At 36.6% G+C, this 24562-nt stretch overlaps 1 protein-coding gene across 1 annotated transcript; it reads left to right on the top strand.

Annotated features, from left to right (window-relative positions):
- Window positions 1-14083: 14083 nt before the first annotated feature.
- Window positions 14084-23672, top strand: LOC311287906 (aerolysin-like protein). The gene is made up of 2 exons (XM_084405025.1): window positions 14084-14237; window positions 22392-23672. Exon 2 carries the CDS (start codon window positions 22409-22411, stop codon window positions 23354-23356), a length of 948 nt encoding a protein of 315 aa, XP_084261151.1. The 5' UTR covers window positions 14084-14237; window positions 22392-22408; the 3' UTR covers window positions 23357-23672.
- Window positions 23673-24562: the final 890 nt, after the last annotated feature.

The raw sequence follows: 24562 nt of genomic DNA, 5'->3' as shown, positions 1-24562 counted from the left end.
TCTTCAGTTGCAGCGTGTTGAGCTCTCTCAGCCACCGTACATTTCAGTTCATGGCAATCTCACAAAGTTCCGTTATAATCAATGAAGCTGTCTAGTCAAGTCACCTTCATTTATATTGCGCTTTTAACAATGTAGATTGTTTCAAAGCAGCTTTACAGTGATAATAGGAAATTACAGTAACATAGATTGTTTTGGCTTTACAGCAGTGTGTGTCACTGCCAGTGCTTAATACATCTACCTCCTCAGAACTAGAGCATTGAAGTGTTAGACTCCGCAGAGCGTGCTCCCGACACTGAAGAGAGAGCACTAGATCCCTCAGGTAAGGGAGGAGAAAGGATCCTCGAATCCGTCTCCAACCCCGCTGAAAGATCCATTTGCGATCCCCAGGTATGCTTTCTCCATGCTGCCTCGGCAGCAGCGGGTCCAGCACCTTGAGGATCGCAAGCCTCGACACTTTCCTCAAAAAGTGACAGGCGAGAGCGGAGCGTACGGAGAGGAAGCCGTTCACAATGCTGGCAATCAGCCCCCTCGAAGGCTGATACCGCATGCTCCACTCCCAAACACATTACACAAAGCTTGTGTGTATCCCCACCCGTTAAATAACGTGGGCAAGGATAAGCACACTGCTTGAAAACTTGTTTCGCCATAGTAACGTGTGACAGACAACAGTAAATATAGACAGACAGTTTGACACAGATCGCTTGCTGAGGCAACAGAAGCTAATGCCGGTTTCTCCGGATGCGCTTTTATATCTTCCTGGTCATGACGTCACCCGCCCGTGACGCGCATTTCATTCATTCCATTGGACTAGTTGACATAGATGCTTCAGACGCATTCACGCTGGGGGCGTTCCCAAAGCGTCATCGACGCATCGCGAGTTCCCTCGAAAGGGAACAGACTACTTTGGTCTTTGCCACTGAAAACCTAAAACCCCATTCCATTCCCCAACACTCTACTTTCCCTATTGCCTCTTGCATTTTCCTCACTATATTCTATATTTCTTCCCTTTTTCCACATGACGCCATCATCTGCAAATAATGCTACACTTATAGATCCATCAACTTTACTAAACACTTCATTCATCATAACTGAAAACAAAACTGGACTAACTTGAGGAGTTCCATTTTCCACTTAATACTTTGTACTAAATTCTTTCCCTATTCTTATAGCGATCCACCTATCCGTTAAAAAGTTTTTAATCCAAATATACAGAGGGTACGGAAAGTATTCAGACCCCCTTAAATTTTTCACTCTTTGTTATATTGCAGCCATTTGCTTAAATCATTTAAGTTCATTTTTGTTCCTCATTATTGTACACACAGCACCCCATATTGACAGAAAAACACAGAATTGTTGACATTTTTGCACATTTATTAAAAAAGAAAAACTGAAATATCACATGGTCCTAAGTATTCAGACCCTTTGCTGTGACACTCATATATTTGACTCAGGTGCTGTCCATTTCTTCTGATCATCCTTGAGATGGTTCTACACCTTCATTTGAGTCCAGCTGTGTTTGATTATACTGATTGGACTTGATTAGGAAAGCCACACACCTGTCTATATAATCCCTTACAGCTCACAGTGCATGTCAGAGCAAATGAGAATCATGAGGTCAAAGGAACTGCCTGAAGAGCTCAGAGACAGAACTGTGGCAAGGCACAGATCTGGCCAAGGTTACAAAAACATTTCTGCTGCACTTACGGTTCCTAAGAGCACAGTGGCCTCCATAATCCTTAAATGGAAGACGTTTGGGACGTTTGGGACGACCAGAACCCTTCCTAGAGCTGGCCGTCCGGCCAAACTGAGCTATTGGGGGAGAAGAGCCTTGGTGAGAGAGGTAAAGAAGAACCCAAAGATCACTGTGGCTGAGCTCCAGAGATGCAGTCGGGAGATGGGAGAAAGTTGTAGTAAGTCAACCATCACTGCAGCCATCCACCAGTCAGGGCTTTACGGCAGAGTGGCCCGACGGAAGCCTCTCCTCAGTGCAAGACACATGAAAGCCCGCATGAAGGACTCCAAGATGGTGATAAATAATATTCTCTGGTCTGATGAGACCAAGATAGAACTTTTTGGCCTTAATTCTAAGCGGTATGTGTGGAGAAAACCAGGCACTGCTCATCACCTGTCCAATACAGTCTCAACAGTGAAGCATGGTGGTGGCAGCATCATGCTGTGGGGGTGTTTTTCAGCTGCAGGGACAGGACGACTGCTTGCAATCGAGGGAAAGATGAATGCGGCCAAGTACAGGGATATCCTGGACGAAAACCTTCTCCAGAGTGCTCTGGACCTCAGACTGGGCCTAGGGTTCACTTTCCAACAAGACAATGACCCCAAGCACACAGCTAAAATAACGAAGGAGTGGCTTCACAACAACTCCGTGACTGTTCTTGAATGGCCCAGCCAGAGCCCTGACTTAAACCCAATTGACCTGAAAATGGCTGTCCACCAACGTTTACCATCCAACCTGACAGAACTGGAGAGGATCTGCAAGGAGGAATGGCAGAGGATACCCAAATCCAGGTGTGAAAAACTTGTTGCATCTTTCCCAAAAAGACTCATGGCTGTATTAGATCAAAAGGGTGCTTCTACTAAATACTGAGCAAAGGGTCTGAATACTTAGGACCATGTGATATTTCAGTTTTTCTTTTTTAATAAATGTGCAAAAATGTCAACAATTCTGTGTTTTTCTGTCAATATGGGGTGCTGTGTGTACAATGAGAAAAAAAAAAAAAAAAGAACTTAAATGATTTTAGCAAATGGCTGCAATATAACAGAGTGAAAAATTTAAGGGGGTCTATAACATATCAGTTATGTCTGTGTATCAAGTAATCATATAATAATAATAATAATAATAATAATAATACATTTAATTTATATAGCGCTTTTCAATAAACTCAAAGACTCTAGTACTTCCATAAGCTCTAGTGTGTTCTTATGTTTAAATGTTCTTATGTTATCTGTTTAAATGAGACCATAATAAGAACACACTAGAGCTTATGGAAGTACTAGAGTCTTTGAGTTTATTGAAAAGCTCTATATAAATTAAATGTATTATTATTATTATTATTATTATTATTATTATATGATTACTTGATACACAGACATAACTGATATTTCACTGCATCCACTAATAGTCAATGGTCAATGGCCAAAAACTAGTGTTGACACCATCAGTTAACGTTAACTAAATAGAACAACACCACATGAACTGCCGGGCTTTTATTTGTCCCTGTTACTAAAGCCTGGTTCACACCGGACGCCGAAGCGACGCGGAACGGAGGCCGCTTCCTTTCGGCGCCCATGTTAACCTATTCACACCAGGTTCACATCAGATGCGGAGCGCCGCGGGCGGCCCGCGCCGTGAAGCGCCAGTTTCGGCGTCTGGTCTATTTTTTGTGCGAGCCGCGAGTGATCCGCGTCCATTCCGGCAGGAAGTCACACCAAGAAACACGAGACAATCCGGTCAATTGTCAAAATATAAGCAATTTTCAAATTAAAATACCGCGAGTGACAAATGCGATCATATTTGTGTATCTAAACAGACTAGAAAGATGAAAACAAACAAAGAAAAAACACAACACACACACGCACGCATGCACATGCACACATGAAGAGGAAAATAGATTTAATAAATTTGAACAGAGGATGTATATTTCAACGGTATATCTGTATACTACTACTGTCTACCATATTCTCTCTCTGGCTGCGTGTGTGTCTCGACAACGGATTAATAAAAGAAGTGTACAAACTTCTTGGTTACAGAAACATGGTGTATTCATTTTATTAGGTTATTTACTTACCCATGATGTAAAAAATAGCTCTGAATAAACAACAACTGAGCAGAAGCGCTTGTCGACCACCGTGGAGAATACGCGTCTGGTGTGAACAAGCAGGCGCCGGACCGCGCGTGATTTTCCATTCCGTGCCGCTTCCGTGTCCGGTGTGAACCAGGCGTAACGTTACAAATTTTACTGGACTTTACCGAAGCTAAAGAACCGTTAGCCTAATGATAGCCGTTAACGTTGAATTAGCCTGCTTAACTTATATGCTAATCGCTAATGCTTCCAGCTCGAACACCTAACTAGTCTTGCAGTTATCTTAACCTGTTTACCTCAGTAATTTGCCATCTAACTAAATGTTCACCGTGCTAATTAAAACACTCTTACCTCTGTAAAGCCGTCACAGTGATTTATATGATCATCTGCTGTTCTTCTACAGCTCCTTGCCGTCAACTGGGAAATACCGGGAAATACACATATGGAAATACAGCCAGACGGAGGTACCGTGACCTAAGCCTAGAACGCCCTCTGCTGACGTTTTTTCGTAGGCTACACGGACACATGATTTTCTTACATTCAAAACTACCAAAATGTGAAACAATTCAATAATTAATGAACCAGTCTGCACACTCCACTATAGGCAAACTTAAAATCAGAATCAGAAATAGTTTATTGATGGTATTGATAACCCGGGGGACAATTCTTGTCACAGTTGATGTGCACGAGTTACTATCTTGAGGCCACGAGTTACTATCTTGAGGCCACGAGTTGCTATATTGAGGCCACGAGTTAGTTATACTAAAAAATTGACAAAGTGGGACTAGGGGGGCTCCGTAGTATTGTATAGTACATTTTTGAAATTTGCTTTTTGAAAAAAAAAAAAAAAAATTGTGTTCATGTGATGTCACCCGATCATTATATCTAACCGGCAATTTAATAAAAGCCCTCTTTTATGGACATGGTTGATAAATGTCCGGGAAACACTATGAAACTATTAATGCACTCCTGCAGAGCGAGGACCACCTTGCGAAAAAATGCAACACAATACCATTTGCGGTACAGTAAGTGCATGAATTCGACGTATCAAATTCTTTATGTGCGGCTCAAGAAGTTTGCAAAGATAAGATATTCCTTCCGCGGAAAATCTGTATCTTTCATACAAGAAGCCTAACTATCAGGAAAGGCAAGGGTTTTTGTCTGTCCCTAAAAACTCTTTCTACGAAGTGCTCATCTAACAATTTGCGCTGAGATGTCCACAGGGTTTGGAAGAAAAGGTGAAGCCATTGCAACAGACACTGGGAATTAGTTACGTCACCTATATGTTTCACATCTAATTGGTCAAACTTCAGTCTGAGATCTTGAATCCAGAACATAACCTGCCCCGGAGCAGGTCAGCCATGCAGCGTAAGATACCATGGCGACGAACACCGATTAAATCCGAGCTACTTTCATAGTACCTAAAACCCAGGGTTGGTGGAAACTAAACTGGAGCATTGGTTCAGAATGAATTAATTTGTCTGCAATTTCTTTGCACAGTAGCTAGGTGTCACTAGTGAGCAATGCTGAATGAAGCTTCGAGTAATGAACCTTCAATCATATCATAGATATCATATATAAAGGCTAGATGTCTCGTGCGCACTGCTGGCCAATGGAGGTCGACGTCCGCACGTGGCGGCCATCTTGCCACAGTGTACTCGCTCACTACTTCAATGGTGCATGTACTTTTAAATAACCATAACTTGCTCATTTTTCTACCGATTTTCAAACGGTTTGGTTTGTTATAAACGTCAGAGATGTAGTTATGACACTGCATACATACACTGCAAACATATGACAAATTATAACATACATGTTCAAGCATTCGGAATTATAGCCACGTTAATAACGTTTGTAAGAAACCAAACCGTTTGTAAATCCGTCAAGATTTCAGCGAGATAAGAGGATTTGTGTGCATGCTGATCATTCACCTTAATGCACAGAGCACTGTGACAAGATGGCCGAACGATGATGCCGGAAGTGACTGCGCCATAAGACATCTAGCGTTTATATATGATATCTATGGAAGCAATGGGCTGCAAGGTCTCAGTGGTTTAGAAAGCTTCATTTTGCCATCACTAATGCAGAGTCCTGAGAGTAGAGAGATTCGTCATCGGACGGGAAGGGTTCAATCTCCGCCATGGTGGCTGTTAGGCGAATCCTGTTCTGAAGACTGTAGAATATCCTTAGGTGAGTTTGACTGTGATTATATATGGTTTGCCTTCGTGCTGATTGGGTAGATATGTTGATTACCGATTGTAGACAGCTGATGGCAATAGAGTAGCTTATTTTGAACAATAAAACATCATTCATAGTGTGGATCATTCATTCTCATATTTAAAAATATCTGATAAAATACTTCATGCTACTGCCCGCTGACATGCTTTTAAAGCTACTGTTGTCCATTTTTTTGGCCTTCAAAACACCTTAAAATGCACATGTCGAGATCAGGAAAATCTATATTTTCTCGAGGGGGTATGCTCCCGAACCCCCCAACAAGATCATTTTTGGGACCTCTGTATTTATAAAACCCTGTGTACGGCGTTGCACCCAGTAAAGAGAGTGATGCAGTGATCCCTTGAATAGTTGTCCAATTTTCATGTGTGGATGGACTAAGAAATAGCCACTCAAAATGCATAATTATTTAGTATTAATAAATAATTAAAAGCCAGTATTAATTGCAAAAACGGCACCTCTACTGTGGCTAATATTAATTTCATAATGATCCTTTATCTGTGAAGTCAAGCAGCAAAAGTTAAGTGATAATGTGCAAATACTACTGGCCCATTTTGGGGGGAACTAATATGCAAGACTATCTTACATGTCACTGTTTATAACACAGAGCGTTCATCCTTTGCTGGGACGCTTAAAAAAAAAAAATATTGAGTATACACACTTTTCCAGGCACCACTACATCACTGGGCATACCAGAGGTTCACCTGAGTATGGGCCAATAATAACTTCAGATGACTGAGATAAAGAGTCCATTGAATCAACAGAAATGACAGGAGTGCACATGGCACATTGTTCTTGTGGTCTATGCATTTCTGCTTCTTCCTCGGTATTACTCACATGAAGGTCATCCTCGTTTGTGATGCTGTTTGTAATCAGGTCAAATCTTAGCACTCCCATTTTAAGTATTATTTATATGGTTTCATATAGTTTACCAATATCACACGAGCAAGAGTGCTTTTTTTACAGAATATCTGCATGACTGCAAATGTGAAATTGATTTTGCACAACAGTTCGATAAACAAGTGTTGCATTTTACACACAAAAAAAGTCAATATTGTCTGTTTTTGTTGAATTTCACCAAAAGTGTTTCATTACTCCAGGGTTTTTAACGAATTGGGTGAGCCAACGATTCAAGAACCTATTAAAAACAAAATAATTTGCTTCATTCCTGAATGAATTAGCCGTTGAACAGAAGACAGACAAGGTTAAGGTGTAACAAACAAATAAACTTGATTAATGTGCAGAGTGAGCAGTGTTGATAGAGATGATCGATGATGATCGATGATGATAACAGTGAACACTTAGCTGAACTTGAATCATGTCTTTACAGAACCGACGACAGGTAAGTAGAGATGTCTTGTATCAACGAGAACAGATACTGAAGTGAAGGACACAGTGGCATATATAGGGAGTGTAATCATGAGGTGCAGGTGCCGGTGATTAGAATTCAGGTGACTGTGATCTGGTGGGCGAAGTGCAATGATCCGGTGCAGTGGGTCTTCAATTTTAAAAGAAAACGGGTTGTTTTAACAACATATGAATGAATGGGTGATTTTGAGGCAATATGTAAAGCGCTGTGGTGGCCAAGGGTCTGTTGAAAGCACTATATAAATGCAGTCCATTTACCATTTATTACGACATAAGATCTCGTTTATGACGAGAAACATATGTTGTTTTAACGACATAAGATCTCGTTATTATGAGAAAATGTGTCGTTTTAACAACATAAGATCTTGTTATTACGAGAAAATATGTAGTTTTAATGACATAAGATCTCGTTATTATGACATAATTGAGTGAAAAAAATTATATGTATGTGGCGGCAATGCGTCACTGTATTTAAGCTACCACTTCACAATAAAATAACAATGCACAATGCCATTAATGCACAACAAGACAAGGACCGGTTCACCCAAAATGAACATTCTGTCATCATTTATTCTCCCTAATGTCATTAATCTGACTCCAATTTCAAATGATTATCAAGTTTTGTTTCTAATTAGAAACTAATCATAAATATTATCATAATAAATCATAATATCATATATGTTTGATTATTATGGGGATCCCATACTTTCAATTATTTGTTCATTAGTTCATTTGTTCATGCAAATATGAAAGCAAAAAATATGCAAGAGTAGAATTAAGTAGAAGTAGTTTTTTAACTAGTCACCAGATAAGCAGAGGTCAGCCTCGCCTAGCCATCAATCACTAACTGTAACTCAACTCCAGAGTCCAACTATGGCCACAGTCACACCTGAACCAGCTAAACTACATATTCAGCATCACCACAAACATCCAGACAGGCGTGTTGATGCAAGATGGAGATAAACTCTGCTGGACATTAGCCCTCCAGCTAGTACTAGGAGCAGGTTTGAACACACCTTTCCAAACAGAACTGAAGATCAACTGAGAGTTAATACAGATAACTTGCATTATTGCTAACACAAGGGTTCAAATAGATATGAATGTATCCTGAAAGTTTAAGTAACCACTTCACAAGAAAATAACTATGTACAATGCCATTAATGCACAACAAGACAAGGACCAGTTCACCCAGAATGACCATTCTGTCATCATTTATTCTCCTTCATGTCATTAAAAAAGTCCGTTTTTGTCCATTCAATTGATGTCAATGGGGTCCAATAAACCAATAAATGAGTAAAAAAATAAATACCAAAATCTATTTAAAATACACATTTCATACTGGGTATACTTCAAATCCATTAACATATTTATTGACATATCACTTAAGACTTACAAATATAAAATTGTAATTCAACTTTATTTGGAGTATTTATTTATTGCACAATGCACATTTCTTAATATTATGCCTAATGTGTTTTGACATTAGTATTAATAATGATTGTATGATCTATGTATAATATCAGTCTTTAAATGCAATACATTTAAAGTGTAACTGAAGTATACTTGCAATAGTTCCACTTTAGCACAATCAAATATACTTTAGTATATCTTTAGTTGCACCTCAGCACTTAAACAAAATACTTTTTCCAATTTAGCAGACTTTAAGTATATACATTTAGTTAGTATTTTTAGTATTATTAATAATAATCATGAACATAATAATGAAAATACCCCGCAATATACTTTTGGCTTACTAAATGTATATACTTAAAGTCTGCTAAATTGGAAAAACTATTTTTTTAAGTGCTGAGGTGCTTTAGTATCTTTTTAACTAAAGATATACTAAAGTATATTTGATTGTGCTAAAGTGGAACTATTGCAAGTATACTTCAGTTACACTTTAAATATATTGCATTTAAAGATTTAAATTATACACAGATCATACAATCATTATTAATAGTGATATTAACCCTTTCATGCATGATTTATGATAACCTCAGTCAGATTTTTTTTTCCTATGTGTTTTTATTGCTCTTAGGGCATAAAAAACAAGAATTGATTTTTTTTTTTTTTTTTTTTTTTTTTTTACATTTTCAAAGAGATCTTCAGATGTCCACTTGAGTGGACAGCATGCGGTTATGGTTTAAACTGAAGATATATTGTATTAAATACAAGACAATAATCAAATAGATAAAGTATGTGAATTTAAAAAAACTAATCAATACAGTTATATCAAATCATGTGAAAACTATAAAATATATACAAAAATTGCAAATTGCACGAAATATTGCAAAGGCTTCATACAACTTCATACAAGTTGCACTTTGCATATCTTTGATATCAGAACATGAGGACGTGATTCCATCAGAATTTTCTACAGCCTGTCAAGGTACAACTGTGGAAACCACTCAGATGCTCCTCCAGTGCACCAGAGTATGGAGATTTACCCTTATTAGCTGATCATTCTGATTATGTTCAAGATGGACATGCACATTTCTATCATAGCCCTCTGAGAAAACCTAGCGATACATTTTTTCAATCTCATCTGAAATGAGCAGTGTTGGGGGTAATGCATTACAAGTAACATGCATAACGCATTCAGATTACTTTTTTGATGTTACAAGTAAAGCAATGCTAACCCTTTGATCTAACAAGTTATTAACTACAAGTAATGTGCATTACCTTATCAGATTACTTTTTGATCTAACAAGTAATTAACTACAAGTAATGTGCATTACCTTATCAGATTACTTGTTGATCTAACAAGTAATTAACTACAAGTAATTGCATTACCTAATCAGATTACTTTTTGATCTAACAAGTAATTAACTACAAGTAATGTGCATTACCTTATCAGATTACTTGTTGATCTAACAAGTAATTAACTACAAGTAATGTGCATTACCTTATCAGAATACTTGTTGATCTAACAAGTAATTAACTACAAGTAATGTGCATTACCTTATCAGATTACTTGTTGATCTAACAAGTAATTAACTACAAGTAATGTGCATTACGTAATCAGATTACTTTTTGATGTTATGAGTAAAGAATCACATTACAATAACGCACATTACATAATCAGATTACTTTTTGATGTTTTGAGTAAGGAAACGCATTACAAGTAACATGCATTACGTAATCAGATTACTTTTTGATGTTATGAGTAAAAAACGCATTACAATAATGTGCATTACGAAATCAGATTACTTTTTGATCTAACAAGTAAAGTAATGCATTACAAGTGTCATACATAATGTAATCACATGACTTTTTTCGATGTCAATGAAAATTACATTCTAATAATACAAATACATTTATTTACATTAAAAAAAAGTTTTTAAGTTTTAAGTTTCAAAAACAATATTCACATTATAATTATGAATTGTAGCTGAAATATAGCAATTGATGCATGACGTCCACTACAGTGGACATGTGATTAATCAGAGTTTTCTCTCAATCTAAAATCAAAACTTAGATATTGCTTGATGCTGCAATATTTTTTTTACCTACAACAGTCCCTAGGATAGTATGAATGGGTGGATATTCCGGAGAAACTTTAGTTATGTTAAGAGTAAGTGTCACGGTTTACGAATGCATTGCTTCCTTTTTGTCTCGTGCGTTTGTTATTTGTGTGTGTGTGTGTGTGTGTGTGTGTGTCGCGTGGTTTGGGTGTGGCCAGAGCAATCATGCTCATTCATCAATCTGCAATCATCATCGGCGCCAGCTGCGACTCATCATCACTTCCTTAAATACTCACTGTTTTCTCCTCTCCATTGTCAGATCGTTGTGTGATGTCTTGCTGTCTGGTGTTCCTGTTCCTCGTCCTGTGATCGTGATCGTGATCGTGATCGTGATCGTGATCGTGATCGTGATCGTGATCGTGATCGTGATCGTGATCGTGATCGTGATCGTGATCGTGTAGTGTTAGTTCCTGGATTCCTGTTCCTTGTTTAGTTCGTTGTTCACGCCGGAAATCACCATCACCTTCACGTCACTCTGCACCAGCTCAGACTCACCCGTGTTCGACCATCGAAGTCCCTGCGCCACCCGCCACTGTTTGTTTCGTCCTATATGTTCATCATTGTTACTTAATAAAGAGTTTATTGCACCTGCTATTGCTTCCTCGTTCTATCAGCATGACAGTAAGGTTTCAAGGAGTATAGCAATAATTGGCAGAGCAAGGCAAGTTTTAAATCAGAAGTCTTTATGTATGCTCATTAGTTTTGCCATACTTTACTTATTATGTAGAAATGTGGGGAAACAATTACACAATAACAGTTCAGCCACTTGTCATTTTACAGAAGAGAGCTTTAAGGATCATTCATGGGGCGGGTTATAGGGAACATACTAATATATTTTTATGGAGTCCAAATCACTACAATTTAAAGATTTGGTGGATTTACAGACTGTGCAAATTCCATATAGAGCGTAATGATTTACCTCAAAATGTACAAAGGTTATTTACTTGGAGAGAAGGAGGGTATGTGTTGAGAGGAAAACTACATTTTATATTACCAATGGTACACAGTAGGAAGAAAAGTTTTTGTGTTTCCATACAAGGGGTGAAACTGTGGAACAACTTAAATGAGAAGCTTAAGGAATGTCCAATTATAAAACAATTCAGGAAAAGATTTAAAGAAATGATTTTTGACCGTTATAAAAATGAAGAAAAATTAGTTGGTTAAGCCAGAAATTCTGTTGCTAATATATTTGGTAAATGTATGACGATTGATGTGTTTGTTTTGTAAAAAAAAAAAAAAAAAAAAAAGTGGATAATACCAATGGAAGTAAACTAATGTATTAAGAGTTTGAAAGAGGGGTGGGAATTAACAAGTGTTAAACTTCAGCCCATTTTATTTGTTTGATCATCAGTGTTCTTTTGATTATTTTCTTATGTTGTACATACTGTACACTTTTTCATTGTATGCTTGAAATAAATTAAAAATTTAAAAATTTAAATAAAAAAACCTTGGCATGTCTGACTGACCCTTGGCCATCTTGGTTTGGAGGGGGAAAAATCGAAACACAACAGCTTGCCACTTGGTTGCAATGTATAGGATGATGCACCAGGGTCCAGTGAAGAGACTGATGTGCAACTTTGCCATAAAAACCCGTGCAAATTCAAGAAAATGCTTTTTTAATAGCTGTCCACTGTAGTGACCACTATGCGTGAAAGGGTTAAACATTTAAGGCATAATATTAATAAATAAATAAAGTTTCATTATAATTTTATGTTAGTAAGTCTTAAGTGATATGTCAATACATATTTGAATGGATTTAAAAGTATACTTAATATGAAATAAGTGTATTTTAAATATATTTTGGTATAGTTTTTTAGGGTTTATTGGACCCATTGACATCAATTGAATGGACAAAAACGGACTTTTTTAATGACATGAGGGAGAATAAATGATGACAGAATGGTCATTCTGGGTGAACCGGTCCTTGTCTTGTTGTGCATTAATGGCATTGTGCTTTGTTATTTTCTTGTGCAGTGGTTACTTAAACTTTCAGGATACATTCATATCTCAGATCATCTTCTTTGCTGCAATCAAAACACAAATCAAAGTGTTTGGCTGGTTGGTGAATGATTGTGAACCCTTGTGTTAGCAATAATGCAAGTTATCTGTATTAACTCTCAGTTGATCTTCAGTTCTGTTTGGAAAGGTGTGTTCAAACCTGCTCCTAGTACTAGCTGGAGGGCTAATGTCCAGCAGAGTTTATCTCCATCTTGCATCAACACGCCTGTCTGGAGGTTTGTAGTGATGCTGAATATGTAGTTTATCTGGTTCAGGTGTGACTGTGGCCATAGTTGGACTCTGGAGTTGAGTTACAGTTAGTGATTGATGGCTAGGCGAGGCTGACCTCTGCTTATCTGGTGACTAGTTAAAAAACTACTTCTACTTAATTTGACTCTTGCATATTTTTGCAAGATTTTCAAATATGATCTTTCAAATATGCATTCAGACCTAAACTTTTATCAGAATGTTTATATTACTAAACAGGTTCTTGAATTATTTTTACCTTGAGTTTACAGGGATAAAGATCATGGGTTATCAGTTGCACGTCCTAATGGCAATTGCAGTTACATTTCCAGGTTACAATAAACAGCTTTCATGAACAGCTTTCGTTCCCTTGATTTGACTTTTTTTTTCTTCTTGCATATCATGTGCAAGGTCTCCGTAAAATGTGTTTTGTTTAAAAACTGTATATTTTGTGAACAGGCTTGCTGGTGATGTGTTTTGATAGTTTTCTGGTAAAGTACAGTACACATTGTGTGTGTGTGTATGTATGTATGTATGTATGTATATATATAATGTGTATGTATAATATAATAATGAATCCTCATGAGATCACGGTGAAACTCTGGTTGGGTGAATTCAAAATAGTGGCAGTAGATAAAGACTTACTTTCAATCTTAATAAAGCAGCCAATTTAAGCAATTTTACAATTTACAGTATTTTACAGTAAAAAAAGAATGCATTAAGCTAGAATAAAACTGAAAAGGGTTGGTTCGTTCTTTTGATATATTGCATGTTCTGATATTCATACACATGAATATTCTGGGGCCATGAACATTTTGTGAAATGTTTTTTTTTTTTTTTTTTAAGGGAACTGATAGGGAAAGAGTTAAAAAGATTGTGTTTGAGTGAGGTGGGGGGAGCTGACTGCACTGACTCAGGGTGTGTTTTAAGGACTGCCTGTCCCCTTCAGAGCTGTATTTAAGCAGCGGACTGACCAAACACATCACACTTCTCCAGCTTTGACCAGACGAGCTGCTCTTGAGAAGAATTTCAGACTGCAGTCATCCATGTAAGTATACTTTCACTCAAGGGCACTTGACTTCCCAGGTGAAAAAAAGTATACTAAAATACATTTTATTTAAGTGCACTTAGTACACTTAATTAGTACACTTCCATAATGTACTTAAAGTGCTCTATTTTCACGCACTTATTTTGTACTTAATATACTAAAAGCTTATCTTTAGAACTTCTTAAGATAAACTTAAGATCATCTTAGTGTACTCAACTGTGCTATTTTGAGACACACTGAAGATGAACTAAAATATGCTTTTAACATACTATTTCAGCTTTAATTTATTTTTTGTTACCCCTTTTAGTACAATTGAACCCATCTTTAATGCATTTTTAAATACACTTATAAATTATTTAAAATTTAAGAATATATTATACAAATCATATTTATGTATTTTTATATAGTAAATAATTTCAAATATGTTTTAACTGTTAACAGTACCTTTATAAAACATAATTCAATATGTTAATGGTGTATTAAAACACACACAGTAAAAAAAAAATATTTGTATAAAAACACACACACTTTGAAAGCTAGTAAACTTTAATGTATTACCCAGTGTACATCAGTACAGCAGCATATGTAAACTGTAAAAAAAAAAAAAATACATTAACATAAAATACAGTGATCTGCAGAGGTATTATAAACAACAACAAAAAAACTACCTTCAATAAACCTAACTAGTCAATAAAGTGCCGTCATTAATAGCTGCAAACAGTTACAGTACTGTTACTGATTGGTCTTTGAGTTTGCCTCATTGCATTTCCTTCGAATCAGTGCTCACCTCAGACGTGTTGGACATTGTTTGATCACAGTGTCTGTGAAAGGGGAAAAAGATGAGTTTATTTTTATATTAAAGTAAAATTAACCTCTGTTAAAAAAGTAACTGTTCCCTTTCAAAAGGGAACTTGCACTGCTTCGATGATGCTATTGGGGAACGATGTTCTCTAGGCACCTCTTTAATTCTTCTGAGTCGCACTAGTCGTGTCACAGGCTGTCGCCAGTCAAATTCTATTGCTGTGATTGTACAGCTTTTCAAACACCGGTTCACATGGAGGGCGTTCCCCATAGCGTCATCCATGCAGTCTCTCATTCCCTGTTCTCAGGGAACAGAGGTCGTAACCTAGACGTTTTTTTATTACAACACAGTATGATGTTTTAACATTTCCCTATGTTGTACAAGGTGAAAAAGACGTACTGTTAAATGTATTATAAATGCATTAAAGTACATTTGTTTTGTACTAAAAACGTACTTAAGTACAAATTTATTACATTTAATAGTAAGTCTTTTCGCCTGGTAAAAATGGAATTCTTTAACATGGCATGTAATGCTTAGTTCATATATTTTAACAGTAGACATTTAATATAAAATGTTAATGTAATTCAGAAAAGGAGTTAATAAAATATCTCTTGAACAACTGTGAAGTCTACATGGTATGTCACTGTATCACAGCAAAAAAGGGCAATTTAACTGTTTAACTGAAAAAGTATACCCAGCCAACAAGAATAATAATTATAATGTACTACAAATGCTAATCTTGTTTTAGTCAGCCCCCTTTGACTTTGAGAGCAAAAAAATAAAAATAAATAAAATAGTTACGTACAGAAACACATACACTCTTCAAAGAGTTAAGGAAATTAGAAGTAGTGCAAAATATTGTAAGCCAGGACAAGTGACTTGCAGCTGTCCCAAAAAAACAATTAAATAAAAAGATTTTTACATGAATGAGCACAAATTAGGCTAGACTAGGAAACTAGGAAAACAATTTGGAAAAAACTAGGACAAAAACTAAACAGTGAGCTATTTATTTATGCAAACAGCAACTAAAACTTACCAGTAACTTCTGATAGCAGTATCTTCATCTCTTCGAGATTCGACTTGAAAAGCTTGGCTCTGATTGGTCAAATTGAATGTAGCTGAACTGAAAAAGACGTGCTGTTACACAGAGTCAAAAATACGACTGGCAAAGTAAACTTAAATGTAATACAAATTTACCTAGAATCACAACATAATGAGGTTCCAAATGTCACATGTCATGCAAACTTGAAGATGGGGAAAAAAATTAAAACAACACTAATAGTTACGTTTTCTATTAACGTTAGAAAAAAGAAAATCTAAATACTGTCATGATCACTCATTAAGTAGTTGCAAAACATTTAAGAATTCCGTTAATCTTAGAAAGAAAAACCGAGATATCGTAGGCTAATGAAACCTGAGAGATTTAACTTATCCCTCTGATGAACGATTCACCAAAACTGTTCACGTTTGAAAAAGTCACATTCAATGCAAGCTCTGAGTGAGGTGTGAGCTCATAATTATCACAAGAACCAATCACAGACGTTCAACGGCTCTGGAACCAATCAGGATTAGTCACGTGTGTTATTCGTGTTTTTCAAATTTAAACAAGTACAACATATTTTTGGACAACATTTAAACATCTATGTATATATGTATCTATGATGCATTTAAAATAATATGATGTTGATATCCTTGTGGGAATTTCAGTAGTAAAAACATATAATGTAATGGACAACAGCTCTTTACAAGTAGCCTACAAACAAGTAAAAGTGAACAACATTAATTTTAAGTGCTTATTGCAATGCTTAATAAACTTGACAAATGTTTATAATACATAAGTTGGTACTTTATACAAAAAAATCTTTAAAAAAAATCTAAAATATTAAAATGGTAAATACATTAAATTACAAATATATTGCACTAGGCCTAAGTGTTTAAAGTACTTTAAACACACTAAAAGCTTAATCATTAAGATGTTCTTACACAAGTTACACAAATGTACTTTAATTAAGAGCAACATAAGCATGTTTTCTTTAAATACACTAAAACTTCACACAAATGGTATGATTGTGTTTAGCATATTTCTTAAAAATTTAACTAAGCATATTTATTACCAATCTACTTGTGCACTTTTTAGAAATATATTAAAAGTATGCTTGTGTTTAGCATATTTATTTAAAGTATAATTAAGCATATATTTATTACCAATGTATTTCTAGTATACTTTTTAGAAATATATTAAAATACAATTCAATGTATTTTTTATGCACTTCAAATAAGCATGTTGGTAATACAAATGTATTATACTATTTGTATTTCAAGTATATTTTTAATACATTTAATACTACGTCTTTTTCACCTGGGAGTACTTTATCTGAATACACTTAAAATCAATTTAAGAATTAGTAATATTTAGTTTATTTTTATAAAGTGTACTTAAATAGCACTTTTGGGAAAATTTAATTTTTGACTATTACATATATTTTAAGTAAAATCAATTTAATTTAAACTTATGATAGCTATCTAAAAGTGCACTAACAATGAACTATTTTTAATGCGTTAAAAATGTACTTGTAAGAAATACACTAATAAAACACTTCTGTGTATTTTTTCAATAGTGTATCTTATTTCTATGCACTAAAAATACATTTAAAATATCTATGTTATTTAGTATACTTTCGCAATTACACTTAAGTACTACTTAAGTAAAAATATACTTTTAATTAGTGTATTTAAAGTGTATAATTTTTACACTTTTCTTTAGCACAAAAAATAAGAATGTACTACAAATGTACTTTCTTGTATTTAAGTGTTTTTTTAGTGCACTCAAGTACACTTTATTTTCACCTGGGTTAAGATGTAGCTAGCTAACAGTTTCTAATACTTTGCATGAGATTATCCAACCCAATTTTCCCCCACTGTGCATCTATAGCACGAGTTCATGTTTTCATGCTCTTCACGTGCAAAAGTCATCTTTTATGTGCATACAGGCTTACGCTAGTGGTGTGCGGTGGTGTTTTAAGAAGAGGAGGCAAAAGACCTGCATATTTTTTTTATATAGCCTACTGTATATCAAATGTAAATTTATGTCTGTTACTCATAATTTTACATAAAAAAGAGAGACCAAATACAGTTCTATTTTGTATTTTTTGCTTTAACACTGTAAATTTCGATTTGTTAAAACCAAGTAGACATTTCATTAAATTAGTGTTTTTACGCATTTTTACATTTATTCCAAAATAATAATTAAAGGCAGTAAATATTTAAACAATGAATATTATTTGTGAACTAATATTCAGCTAATAGTCAACTTTTTCATTAGATTTCCCATAAACTTCATCATTGTCTTCATTCAGACCGATTTGAGAATGCGCACGAAAACAAGAAGCGGGATTTATTGCACAAACAAATCATATCCAATCATAACCGTTCATATCCAATTAAAGCCTGATGGAGACACTAGGCTTATTCGACTTCACACAGCTCTGCGCAGACCGATCGGTGGCTGACTTGAAGCACTGCATGCCGGTCAGAAATTTTACCCGACTTTAGACTTTGCGACGCCACGTGACCGTGACATATGCCATCAAAGTACAGCGAGAGTTATTCGAGAGCAGCCGGCTGATCGGTAACCGTTTCCAAGATATTCGCAAAGGTTGTTTGAACACTTAAGCACAACATTGCACAAATCATAAGGTGAAACCTAGCATGTTTGGTATCCTTGTACTCGACAAGGATTCGGGAATCTAAGGAGATGACTCCAGTGAAAATAAATCAACCAAATCTAAAGTTATGAACATGTGAACATTTGATTTTACCACTAGGCAGCGCTGGCTCAAAACTTCTCAGGCTCCTTCAGAGCCTTGTGCCAATGATCCATATCAAGTTTTGTAACACACTAATGTGTTCATAAAATAAAGCATTTTACTTCAGAATTTAAATTGGGAGACGCCTAAAATGGCCGATATCATTAGACCCGGCATGCCGCCCCGAATCTAACGAGACCATTTTAGGATTTTTGGCCAAACAGTTTAGTCACTACTCATTACACATAATGACACACAATAGATTATAGGTCTATTGTTTTTTTTTAAATACAAACCATTACTTAATAATATTTCAACATAAACATTCAATGCTAGACATGAACATAATCATTTATTATTTATTTAACAGGCAAAGTAAAGTATTTATCAATGTACACTAAATAACTATATAATGTCAGATAGATATCATTGTAATAGTGATGTTGTACAATGAGGACGTTTGTCTTGTCTCCAGAAATAAGGTGGTTTTCACACTGGGCACGTTTGCTTTGGTTAGATTCTTCCCGAAGCGTTGGTGTGGTTTCACACTCAACTTGATTCTGTTGAACCATGGCATATTTGTGTTCATCTTACATCAGCACACACACATGATAGAAAACAGAACACAGGTCAATATATTCTTTATAAATTCAAAGTATACTTGGCTTGTAGTTGTTAACTCTTTTCATCGAGTAGTATACTGCAAGTGCAAAAATAATATATAAATCATAAACTATAAGTATAATCTTATGTTCACTTAAAGAAAACTCACAAGTATAGTTTCAGCATAAACTACTAATCTAGTGGTTTACAGAGACTACACTTCAGTGTGTACTTTCATAAACAAACAAAAAAATACTACTTGTATTAAAATAGTAAACTACTAGGTTACTTATAAGTTCACTTGTGTACTTAAAGTTTACTACTGTTACACTTATAGTACACTTAAACGTATACTTTTATATACTAAGAGTGGGCCAATTTAGGCCCAAGCAGTATTGAAATATTACACTTACAAGTTTACTACAAGTACACATTGATATTACAGGTTTTCTCAGTCGCTTTGGTACATTTCTCACATCACTATTTACATTTGCAGTTAATGCAGTTCTCAAAACAATTAGTACAAACTGCAAAACCTAGTTGATAACCTGCAAAAGCTTGTGCCTTGCCTTGCCTTGCCTTGCCTTGCCTTGCCTTGCCTTGCCTTGCCTTGCCTTGCCTTGCCTTGCCTTGCCTTGCCTTGCCTTGCCTTGCCTTGCCTTGCCTTGCCTTGCCTTGCCTTGCCTTGCCTTGCCTTGCCTTGCCTTGCCTTGCCTTGCCTTGCCTTGCCTTGCCTTGCCACAGGACTGCAAACACAAGGAGAATAAATAGGGAGCAAACAAGGCAAGTAACAAGGGAGGACAGGTGGGACAAATAAACCAATAATCAGGTAACAACATGGGTAGGGTTACACAATAGACAGGAGAGCACATCGCACAAGGACCAAACATGACAAAAACACAAGCACATGGCTAGTGAAAACCAATCACAAGCCATGTGCTCACACAAAACGAGAGATTAACACGAGGCTAACGAGAACACTCATAAGCCGCATGTTCACGTAACACATGACAAGAAAGCATGCAGCTGATAAAAAACACAAGCTGTGTGCAACAGAGCACAAGGCAAAACATAACATCAAAGCATGTGGCGGATGTAAACATTAACTGTGTGCTACACAAAGCACAACAACACAAGCGGACAGAAGCATGTACGGCCTGAGCAAAATCAAAATTGCACGCCGACACAACAAGACGCTCATGAATTCCGACACAAAACAGAAGCCAAAATAGACCGAAGTGCCGGGATCTGAACAGCACGTCTCGCACTCAAGACAACTCACACACAAACACAAGACAATTCTTAAACTAAAGTTTAGCAAGCAAAAGCATAATAAGAAGAATACTATTATCCTAAAAATGCCACTTACATTGGATCAAAAATAAAGAAAATGAAATTTAACTGGATATTGTGTATCAGATGTATGTAAAAGGTGATTTCTGCCTATAAAGAGCACACCAAATGAAAGCATGAACTCGTGTTATAGATGTGCTGTGCCAGGAGATTGTGTAGCATGCAACTACCACAGAAATACACAACAATAGCCACTTTTCCACCATCGGCCAAACTGATCTCAGTGATTAATTGCTCCATTCTGTGCCAATCTGGCCCAGCCGGTATGGATATGGTTTCATTTTCAATGTGGGACTGATACCAGCACTCTTTGTAATGTATTTAAAGGGTTAGTTCACCCAAAAATTTAAATTCTGTCAGTAATTACTCACCCTCATGTTGTTCCAACCGCGTAAGACCTTCGTTCATCTTCGGAACACAAATAAGCTATTTTTGATGAAATCTGAGCCATGTTTCACTCCTCCATAGGCTTCTATGTGACCGAAACTTGCTGGCCCAGAAAAGTTATTAAAGAGATCGTTAATATAGTCCAAGTGACTCCAGTGGCTCAATCTTAAGTTTATAAAGCGACGAGAATACTTTTTGTGCGCAAAAACAAACAAAAATAACGACTTTATTCCACTATTCATTTCCTTCTCTCTCGACCTCTAGTTGGTTCGCGTAGTGTTTTTGCGCAACGCGTCCGTGTTACACGTCACCACGTAGGCTCACTATTGGTCGACGCCGGTCATGTGTGTGTTGCGTGATGACGTGCAACACAGACGCGCAGCGCAAAAACACTACGAGGCCCAGAGAGAAGGAAATGGAAAGTGGAATAAAGTCGTTATTTTTGTTTGTTTTTGTGCACAAAAAGTATTCTCGTCGCATGATAAACTTAATGTAGTGCCACTGTAGTTACTTGGACTATTTTAACGATGTTTTAATAACTATTCTGAGCCGGTGAGTTTCGGTCACACTGGAAGCCTATGGAGGAGTCAAAATTCTGTCAGATTTCATAAAAAATATCTTAATTTGTGTTCCGAAGATGAACGAAAGACTTACATGGTTGGAACAACATGAGGGTGAGTAATTACTGACAGAATTTTCATTTTTGGGTGAACTAACCCTTTAAATGTGTCAGTCATTGCCTTTATAACACAATAGTTTACAGACGTATGCGATGCAAATAAACTCACTGCGTTACGGAGGATGACTGGATATTTCTGTTAGTAACTTGTGTTTACTACGCTCAAATAGCGCACTTGACCAGCTACAGAGAGCCAGACAACAGACAAGTGACCAATCCTGAGTCACAACATGACAGATCCATTTGGCCTGACAGTGGAAAAGCGGCTAATGTTTCCCAACCCTGTTCCCAGAGGAATGCCAGAACTGCACATTTAGCATGTTTGCCTATTCAGACACACCTGATTCAAGTCAGCTTATTAGTCAAGATTCATTGTATTAGTAGATACTCCAAGACCAGAAATGAATGGGTCAGTTAAGAAAGAAGTCCAGCGTGTACTGTTGTTGTGTCTACAGAAACTGGGTTGGGAAACACTGCATTAAAGTTTAAAGCTGATGTTAATTCTAATCTGATATTGCTTTCAGATCGATTTAATTCCAAGATGTCCGACACAATGAATCTAGAGCTAATTGGTGGACGAGGAGGTGGTGAATTCTCATTTACTGGTCAGAACAACGGTGCCAGTTTAGAGAAGATCGGAGTCTGGGTGGGAGAATGGCAGGTGAAGGCTGTCAGGGTCTGGCTTTCAGATGGGAGAGTTGAAACTTTTGGAGAAGGTTCTGGACCGTATCAAGAGTACAAGTTCACACCTGGTGAGTGTTTCACCTCACTTTCCCTGTGGGGGAACGGAGCAGGAACACGTCTTGGAGCCATCAAATTCAAGACCAGTCAGGGGAGAGAATTTTTTGCAAAGATGACAAGCTGGAGTTTAAAAACAGAATATCCCATGGATGTCGGCTCTGGATATTGTTTGGGAGTTGTAGGAAGAGGTGGTTCAGACATTGACTGTATGGGATTCTTGTTTCTCAAAGCAGTTGAATCAACCGTTCTCACCGATGTCAACTATCCCACTCTCCACCAACTGATACCAAAGGTGACAGTAGAAGAAATAAAATCCCTCACTTTCAGGAACAACTCCTCTGCCACACAAAAACAAAAAGTTGAAAGCTCAAAGAAAATAACTAACAAATCTTCATGGTCTGTGAGTGCAAGTTTATCTGCAACATTTAGTATGGAAGTGAAGGCTGGGGTTCCAGGGATTGCTGAAGTTACTGCAGGATACAGTGTCACCATTGGAGTTGAAAGCACTTATGGTCGTGAGAACACAGATGAGAGAACCGAAACTCTGTCAACAGATGTAGATGTGCCACCAGGGAAGAAGATGGATGTTTCAGTCACTATTGGCAGAGCCACTTTTGACCTGCCTTACACTGGCACAGTGAAGATGACCTGCAAGAACGGCAGTGTGTTTACGTATGGAACCAAGGGCACATACAAAGGCGTCACTTACACTGATATCAAAGTGGAGACCAAGGAATCTCCTCTGTAATGTCAAGACAGATTGCACATGTAATGCAGAAGTTATTTGATTACTTCTAATTGTGTCAATCATGTATCAGTTGCTTTACATTCAGGCCTCATTGTATTTTTTGGGGTGGTGTTTGGGTGTTCAGGGGAAATATATATATTCAATATTTGTTGTTTTCAAATAACCTTATATAATACCAATACACAAATATTCATATAGCTTCATACTTTGTGTAATCACTTTAAAATAATCTCCAGATACTGATTCTGTTATAATGTGTTTAAAATGACATTTAATAAAACAAATTAAAATGTATTAAATAAACCCAGTGTTGCAAGCATTGTTCCCTCTTCTTATTTTTATTACTTTTCTCTATTGGGCGAACATTTCAGTCATATGAGCAACGGTCTTTATACCAGACCTTAGTTGTAACTTTTAACGTTAATGTGCTATTTCTATTTGATTTTACCATTAAAGTAACAAACTTTTGAAAACAAGCAATTCAGGTTCTCCAGTTTTTTATAGTCCTGTATTTTTTATTATTGAATCCCATGCAGAACATTTAAACTCTTCATACTATTCACATTTTACATTTATGCATTTGGCAGACGCTTTTATCCTAAGAGACTTACTCCACTTATTCAAGGTTAACATTTTTTTTTTACATTTTGTCAGTTCTTGCTTTCCCTGGGAATCGAACCCATGACCTTGGCGTTGCTAGCGCCAACACTCTACTGTTTGAGCTATATTCAACTCTTTTATATTTAACTGTAATTTTCTTGGATGTTCAGGGGAACTATACATTCAACATGTTTTTAATACAGACACATATGGTGTGTTCACACTCGGCATGTTTAGTTGGATTAAAACAAACCCTAGTGCGAATGCTCTGTTAGTGTGGTTCATTTGAATAAGTGTGAACACTGTCATCTGAACCCTGGTGTGATCAAAATAAGCGGACCGAGAATGCTGAAAAGATGGGTCTTGGTCCACTTCCAAACAAACTCTAGTGCGGTTCGACTGAAATATTAACTCAACATGGACCAAAGGCATATAAACCAACCAAAAATGGGACATAATGTCACATGATGTGACCCTTAGAAGAACAAAATGCTCAAGCATACCTGTTATTTTCTCGTCATAGTCACGATGTTGCCAATCACAGTTTAGTACAGGCAGATCTTGTGTGACGCTGATCAACCTAATCTATAATCTAGATAGATAGAT

The sequence above is a fragment of the Rutilus rutilus genome (assembly GCF_951802725.1).
Source record: "Rutilus rutilus genome assembly, chromosome: 3".
In the NCBI taxonomy this organism is placed as follows: domain Eukaryota; kingdom Metazoa; phylum Chordata; class Actinopteri; order Cypriniformes; family Leuciscidae; genus Rutilus; species Rutilus rutilus.
Note: the sequence above shows the minus strand (reverse complement) of the source record. Positions and strands in the feature narration are given on the sequence as shown.